Source organism: Triticum urartu, chromosome 1A (genome assembly GCF_056163025.1).
Source record: "Triticum urartu cultivar PI428250 chromosome 1A, HENAU_Tu73, whole genome shotgun sequence".
Classification (NCBI taxonomy): domain Eukaryota; kingdom Viridiplantae; phylum Streptophyta; class Magnoliopsida; order Poales; family Poaceae; genus Triticum; species Triticum urartu.
The window spans coordinates 300,853,878-300,862,189 of record NC_141873.1 but is presented as its reverse complement, the minus strand read 5'-3'; the positions used below and the strand labels follow the sequence as shown (position 1 = coordinate 300,862,189).

The window sequence follows — 8,312 nt, the reverse complement described above, 5'->3', positions numbered from 1 at the left end:
TGTGCTGTGCAACAAAATCTCTTTGGTCCCTGTAATTTTTCCTGAAAACTCGAACTTGCAAGAGATGAATTCTTTTTAAACCGGAATTTCGAATTGGATATTGAGAGCTTCAAAGCTTTGCGGGAGACAGGTTTACCTTGAGCCGGATTTTAAACCGACATTCTTCATTTTGAATCGGAAATTTTCTGACGGCCTTTAAATTCTTTATCAATATGCCAGTAGTCTCCGGGGCTGGGGTATTTTTTCCCTCCAATGACCCGGAGTTCTGGATTATTAATGCTGGCCAATTTTGCTGAGTCATGCCATTGTAGCCCCCGAGTCTTAAGGCGACTCGAGAAGTTGTCTTGAGATTCTCCATATTTGACCGTGTGCAAACCGGTATGAGACATTCAACATCTCAGTGATATAACTTGTCCTGCACTGGAGAACTTGCAAGCCAAAGTAATTGCTCTTTTAAAGAAAGAAATATATAATATAAAAAAATACTGGATGGATTTCACCTGATATGTCAGGCCAGTAATTATCTACCGCGGAGTTGATGATCACCATGTTGAAGTTGAAATCAATCACGGTAGAGTCGGCCGCGGGAACAGATGAGCCGGCCACGACATTATAAGCCGGTGCAGACGGACGAGTCAATCACAGGTGCGATAAGCCGCGCGGATGGGCAAGTCAGCCGCGACGTTGGAAACGACACGGATGCGGGCGAGTCGGCCGCGGGTGCGGACGGCTAGTTAGTCGCGTGTATTGTTGTAGCAGGGGCGCAACTTGCGTATGTATCCGTCCAGCAGCACGGCACGAAAGCGCTAGTGCAAAAATAATATTAGCGCACGTCCTTTTGCGACACCATTGTAATGAATAATGGTCCTGCGAAAAAAATACCACATAGCAGAGTAGTTTGTTTGTCGAAGGCAAAAAGTGTTTTTTAATTAAATAAACATGAAGATAGCACCTGATTCATTTATTCGGACGAACTTTGGATGCTGATGCTGGATAATTGACCCGAGGATGACAGCATGCCGATGTAGTTCACGGACGATCTTTGCAATAATATGGACAAAAAACTTCTGTCGCACCGTATGTACTACTCCAGTTTTTTAGAAAACCGGACCACATAGTAGTACTCCTTGCGGTGCATTGCATGTATTTTTTTTTTGAAACAAGGCAAAAGACTTGCCATTTTCATTGAATAAGAAGAAGGTTTTAGAGTCGAGGCCAGCAGCCGAGTTACAAATCCTCATTCTCGCGGCATTACATTACACAAATATTTTGCCCCGGCACGGCACCACCGTGAGGCTTCCTCTTTGATTCGAGCAACAAGCACACCCACTAGAATTGCGTTGTTACGGAACACATGTGCATTTCGCTCTTTCCATATTTCCCAAGAAGTCACTAGCATGATGGAAGTTAGCGCCCTTCGTGGTCGTGAGGTCCCAGAAGCATTGGCGCGCCACCACTCTTTGACCGAAGTCAAACCACCCCAGTTCGCTGGGTGTACATCTTGTAAACCGAGCCAAGATTTAATCATTCCCCACACACGGATGGTGTAGCGGCATTGGAAAAGAAGGTGTGCCGCCGATTCCAGAGTTTGCTTGCAAAGAGGACAAAGATTACAATTTTGCCAACCCCTTCGCTGAAGCCTGTCAGCCGTCCAAACTCTGTTGTTGATGACCAACCAAGCAAAAAAATTGCATTTGGGAGGAGCCCAGTTCTGCCACACTAACAGAGGCATGTCCGTGTCCACTAGCCCAAGGAATTGTGTATTATAAGCTGACGCCGCTGAATATTGGCCATCATTGGTGAGCTTCCACGTAATTGAATCGGTCTCCTCCGGGTTGAGATTGACCAGTGAGAGCTTTCCCCAAAGGTTGACGAACTCAGATATGTGGCTAACAGTGAGGTTCCCACCAATATCCACCTTAGAAACCCAGAAGTTATTGTGCAAGGCCTTCTTCACAGAGCAGTATTTTCTTGTAGAAAGTTCAAAGATCTTGGGCGCGATATCCTTGGGTCTCATACCATCCAGCCAGGAAGAATCCCAAAATGATGCTCGACGACCGTCTCCAACAACAACCTTTATGGCGGAGGCGAAAATATCTTTGTCCTTTTGTACACAAGGGTTTCCCAAGTTGACCCAAGGTTTGGCCGGATCCGTCCAAGCAGCCCACAGCCAACGAATTCGGAGGGCTGCTGCAATTTTTTTCAGATTTAGAATGCCCAACCCACCATGCACTTTTGATTTGCACACCTGGTCCCAATTGATCTTGCATTTGCCACCTGTGACCTTGTCACAACCTGCCCAAAGATAGGCACGCCTAAGGGAGTCGATCTTCTTCATAACCTGAGCAGGTAGGTCTAGCACCGTCAAGTAGTAAATAGCAATTGCCGTGATGACCGACTTGACCAACACAGCCCGTCCCGGCTGCGCAACATGCTTGCCCATCCAAGGGGTAAGTTGAGCAGCAATCTTATCTTCGAGAGGCTGAAAATGGATTGTTTTGAGCCTCTTGGTTGACAACGGCAGCCCAAGATATTTCATTGGGAAGGAGGTGCGGTTGGCGGGGAAGGAGCTGAGTATATCATCAAGATCCAAGGAGTCACATCGAATGGGGGCAACAAGACTTTTAGAGCAGTTCGTTTTTAGCCCCGTCACTTCCCCAAACTGTGCAAGCGTATCCGCAAAAAACTTGACCTCGGTTTTGATGGGCGCAAGGAAAACCGCCGCGTCATCCGTGTAGAGGGAGGCTCGGATAGGCATGGCATTGCCACCAAGAGGGTGCAGCTTTCCTTGAGCAGTGGCTTCCTTGAGAATGTGATGTAGTGAGTCGATGGCCAGCACAAAAAGGAGTGGGGATAAAGGATCTCCTTGTCTCAGACCCTTCCCAAGCTTGATAGGAGTGCCAGGAACCCCATTGAGCAGAACTCGCGACGAAGCCGAGGAGAGGAGAGTTGAGATCCATCCTCGAAAGCGCGGAGGAAAACCAAGGTGCTGAAGAAGGTCAAGAAGATAGTTCCAACGAATAGAGTCGAAGGCTTTCTTGATATCTAGCTTGAAGAGCAGTGCCGGGGTTTTCTTGCGGTGGAAACGTCTCGCAAGATTGCGCACAGACATGAAATTATCGTGGATACATCTCCGTTTGATGAACGCACTCTGGGCCTGGGAGACCAAGTCGTTCATGTGGGGGGCTAACCGGTTGGACATCACTTTTGCAATAATCTTCGCAATAGCATGAATAAGACTGATCGGGCGAAAGTCAGCAATATCCTCGGCACCATCTTTCTTGGGGATGAGGGCAACATCCGCAAAATTTAGCCAGTGGAAATGGGCGGCATGTAGGTCAGAGAAACGATGAATAGCCGACATGAGATCTCCCTTTATTGTGCTCCAGCATGCTTTAAAAAAAGCACCAGTGAAGCCATCCGGTCCTGGAGCTTTGTCATTTGGCATAGCAAAAACTGCAACCTTCACCTCCTCTTCCGTGATAGCCTCATCCAAATCCTGAAGGTCACAATTGGGGGCCGGAATGATTCCCCAATTGATGTCAATGCTACGCGAAGGACCCTTCTTAGCAATGCTTTCAAAATGATGGTGTATGACCTGCTCCTTCAAATTGTGTTCTGTAATCCAACCATTGTTATGCTTGAGACGATGTATAAAGTTCTTCCTCCTTCGGTGGTTAACACGAAGGTGAAAGTAGCGGGTGTTAGCATCGCCGTCCTTCAAATTGGTGATTCTTGAGTTTTGCCTCTTTCTGGACTTCTCAAGCACAACCCATGCGATAATCTTCCTCTTGAGCCGTTTCCGAAGATCAATTTCTTGTTGGGATAACTCTCTTTGTTCCTGGGCCATATCAAGACGGAGAATAACTTCAAGGGCCATATGCAGCTGGACCTTAGATTTAGCGAAGAGTGTTTTGCTCCAGGAACGTAATCGCGACTAGTAGTTTTTAGCTTGTGAAAAAGTCTCTGGTAGGGATCTTGATGACTCGAATCTTCGTTCCAAGCGTCGCTGACTATCTTTTGGAATCCTGGCATCTTGGTCCAATGGTTCTCAAACCTAAAGGACCTGGGTTTCTTGGGGCCGTCCGCGCAAGCGAGCAACAACGGACAATGATCTGAGAGCGAGAAGGACAGGGCATGAAGTATGTGGTTGGCGAATTCGATGTCCCAATCCTCATTGCAAAAAAAGATGTCAAGTTTACTAAGCGTTGGATTGTTTCTCTCGTTACTCCAAGTAAACTTCCGGTTCTGGAGGGGGGTCTCCTTGAGCTCACAGGAAGTAAGAGTGTTGTGGAAGCGAACTAATCTGCTACGATCAACATTGGAGCGGTTTTTATCTCTGGCCCGGTAAATCTGGTTGAAGTCCCCATTAACCAGCCATTTTGTCCCTAGCGACGGTTTCTGGGAGGATAGCTCGAGAAAAAATGCGTCTTTGTGAATGCTTCTAGTTGGCCCATATACAGTGGTAAGCTTGAAGTTATTGCTCTCCGTAGAATTCTTGATAGCAACATCTCCGGAAAGAAAATATGATCCAATCTGGACATTGGAAATGTTCACCACATTATCATCCCATAGGAGTAATATGCCTCCTTTAGTTCCATCAGTAGGTTTGTAAGCGAAATTCTTCAATCGGTAACCACCAAGGTATGTAGCGATGAAACTGTCAATGACCTGAAGCTTTGTTTCCTGTAGGCAAATAAGATGGCAGGAGGATGTAGCAATTGTTTCATGTACCGTGGCTCTACGGTCTGGGCAGTTCAAGCCACGCACATTCCAACACAGTATTGAGATGTTTTGCTCTAACATTGATTCACCAAGGGTACATCAGCAGAATTACAAAGGGGCAACATGGATTGAAAGAAGCATAGCAGTAGAGGTCTCGCCAGGACCAGGGGCAGTAGAAATCTATAGCAGCTACAAACAGGCGTACAACTGACATTGGTTTGGTGTACAATCATAAGGAACTAGAGTACATCAGATAACTGGCAGCAGGTTCAAGTGGTTGCAGATGCAGCCTCATCCAGGTCGGGTCCACCTTCTCCACCATGCTGCACCAGAGCCTCTTCAACCGCTGACGAGAGATCACAATCAAGTTGAAATAGTGCACGAAGGGCAGCCACAGCAAGATCTGGAAGCTGGCCATGAAACATCTGAGTGAACTTTGCAATCGCAGCTTTTGTTACTTGCTCACCTTCAGCGACGATGTTCATACGTCGACAGAGCAGCTGCTCTGCAAGCTTGGCAATGGGCACACTCCTCTTTTTTGCCCGGAGACGCGGACTCTGCCTGGGAAGCTGGAAGCCAGTTACTCCAGCAAGTGTCTTCCGTCGAGCTGTAGGCCGCCTGGGCGGCGTTGAGTGTGGTGAGGGGAGCAGGGCCGGCATGCTTGGGATGAAGATAGGAGTGGGCATCTCAGGTGAAGTGGTGGGAGCTACAACAGGGGACAAATGGCCAGAACTGCCATCATCAGATACATCAGGTTTGGACGGCGGCGTGGGCGTAGCAGGGACAAACTCCAGCGTGGGAGTGGCGTTGAGGTCGTGTGGATCTTCAAGCAGGGCTTCTTGTCGTGGAACAAGCACAACTTCAGGGGAGCGGGTGGACATAGCCGGCAGCTGTGCCGGCATCATCTTTGTCATGGACTGGTGTGCATCCAGGGTTAAGGAAGGCTGCACTCTAGTCACCATGCGAGCCGCGCCGCAGAGCCAGCCCAGGGCCGAACCAAAGGGGGTGAGCTCGATGATGTCGCATGAGGTGGTGCGAGGGGAGGGCGGGAGAGAGCGGCCTCGAATCATCTTTGCTGAACCAGAACGGTGCCGGCCGTCCCTTCCGCGGTCATCCCTGCCACAGTCCCCGCCACGCTCCTCGCGGCGCGAACCATGGCGATCTTCATCAGCTCGGCGTTCCGGAGCGCGGGAACGGCTCCTGAAGAAACGATCACGCCAGGAGGATCGCGGCCGGTCATTGTCCCAACCCCGCCGGTCATCTCTGTCATGCTCGTCGTCGCGGCGGTGCCTGTCTTCATCGTCACGGCTGCGAGGCGGAGGTTCCTGCCTATCCCGCACCCGGCGCTCGCCATCCACCACGCCATAGCGCCAGGCGAAAGGCTCAGAATGCGGGTGGCGAGGGATGTTGCTGAAAGCATCGGGCCTGTAGTCCTCCAGCTGGTTGAGATGAACAATGGCGCGACGTCGGATACCGCGATGCCCAACAGCCGTTAACGGAGCCCCACCAACGCCTGTGGCCACCCGCGGCGCGATGGTGACCTGCTGCACCTTGGGGATGGCCGAGGGGTTCGCTAACCAGGCCCAGAGCTTGAAACTGGCAGCATCTTCATGTTGTAGGGTGTCGACGTCGAAGTAGTGGACGAAGGTGTTCGGCCCGAGCACCTGTGCCGCCACGGAGTCGCACCAGGCGCTGAGAGGGATTCCTTCGATGCATAGATGGACGTGGTAGTCCGCCCGGATCACATCAGAGTGCGCGTCAAGGCGCCAGTTAGCGGAGTGGATGTCGAGCCTGTTGTGCCGGAAACGGCCCGGCAGCGTGACCCTGTCGCATTGGTGCTGGTAGTCGAAGAGGGCGAAGAAGTCCTCCGGATAGTGTGGCACCACCTTGACAGCCCGCACGCCGAACTGCACGTCGATGGCCTCGATCTCAGCAGCGCTCACGGCTGGCCTGCTGCCTCCAAGCCAGAGGAAGGCTCCCAAGCAGGCGAGGCTGGCAGCGTTGGCGTCCATCTCGGGCGTGGAGATGATGACGACGCTCCCCTCATCGGGACGCAACGACAGGTCGCCGACGCGGGGCTCCTGACGTGGCATGGAGCTCCACGGAGGCGACACGGGGGGGGGGGGGGGGGGTCGGAGGAGCCGATGCAGGGGACACCACTTCTCTGGACGCAGCAGGGGACCTCACTGTGGTGGAAGGAGGGGCAGCAGAAGGGGACCGGGGGGAGGGGGACGGAGAGTTGGTGCAGCCCCTCGCCCTATGCCCAATCTGGCGACATCTCCGGCATGTGAATGGATTTCTACAGCTTGCCTTGCAGTGCCTCTTCAGTAGGCAGCGATGGCACTCTCTGTCTTGCAGCTTGACGAACTCGCCCTGTCTACGAGGAGGGGAATAAGAAGCCGGAGGTCGCCGTCTTGAATGTGGGTTGCTGGGGCGGCCACGGCAGGAGCAGCTTGACTAATGTAGCTTTGTTTTTTATGACACAAAGCATCATCGGCTAGTCAAATCACACCTGTTGAATTAGGCCGGCTTGCTTGCTTCCCATACAATATTAGATTCCTCCTTTCTCGATTCTCTTGCCATTGTGGGCTTAGCGCAAGTAGCACTAGATTTTGTTTATCTTGCCTCACAGCCATGAAACGAATGGGGGCTGTGCTATAATTAGTCTTTTGCCGTGCGTTATGTGATACAGAGGCCTTTGCGGCGGAGACGGCAGCTCATGGCCAAGGCGGCCGCTCGGCGCATCTGTGGCCGAAGAGGCTCGGCGATACTGGAAGAGTCAACGGCCGGGCAGGGCGAAACCAGAGGTGACCCGACAGGAGGCAGAAACGACGACTTCGGAAGGCGACTTGGACAGGCACTCGGCACTCGAAGGAGCAGTAACAGTGAGACGTGCAGCCGAGCAACAGCTTGGGCGTCTTGACATAGCAGCACAATCGTGGAGTAATGCCGAGGTATGGGCCGACGCGACAGAGGCCATGGCGGTTTAGTAGCAGAGGCGAGGCGATTTGACGATGTGGGCGGCTTGCAAGGCCGTGAGGGCGACCGGCGAAGCAAAAGCGAGGCCATAGCGATTCAAGGCGGGCGGCTCAACGGCGCGGCAACTCAGGGGCTCACAGCAACTCGGCGGCTCACAGCGGTGGGTGGCCCGGTGTGATGCTAGTGAGAAGCAGCAGCTGTGGAGGTAATTGGGCTGGCTCTTGTAGCAGAGGTGAAAACGAGGCGGGCGCCGCGGAAGCTAAACGGCGGACCCGCGAGGTAGGCCGCTGCGGTAGAGCAGCGGATTAAGACGAGCGCGGCGGCCGGCTTCGAAGCATATACCGCGGCGGTGACTCAAGGGCGCGGCGGAAGCGACCATGGCCAGCCCTTGTACATCAGGTAAGAGCGACGAGGCAGGGACACGAGGCCAGCCGCGACCAGAGGAGGCTACGAGGCCGGGCGGCTCAGGCGCGGCAACTCGGCGGCTTTACGGAGGCGGTTCTGGAACGGCGGACTCGACGGTGGCTCGGAGCGGCCGGTGGAACCGAGCCAGAAACGGAGCAAGACCAGCCATGGGTCCATGTTGGTTTTGCTCGGAGTAATCTTTA

At 52.5% G+C, this 8,312-nt stretch overlaps 1 protein-coding gene across 1 annotated transcript; it reads right to left on the bottom strand.

The window, feature by feature from the left end:
- Positions 1-4,994: 4,994 nt before the first annotated feature.
- On the bottom strand, positions 4,995-6,822 carry LOC147990952 (uncharacterized). The gene has a single exon (XM_087538468.1). It carries the CDS (start codon positions 6,816-6,818, stop codon positions 4,995-4,997), a length of 1,824 nt encoding a protein of 607 aa, XP_087394594.1. The 5' UTR covers positions 6,819-6,822.
- Between the last annotated feature and the right edge of the window lie 1,490 nt (positions 6,823-8,312).

Bases quoted from the DNA above. Each gene is read 5' to 3' on its own strand.
- LOC147990952 (XM_087538468.1), bottom strand. From the start codon at position 6,818: ATGCCACGTCAGGAGCCCCGCGTCGGCGACCTGTCGTTGCGTCCCGAT.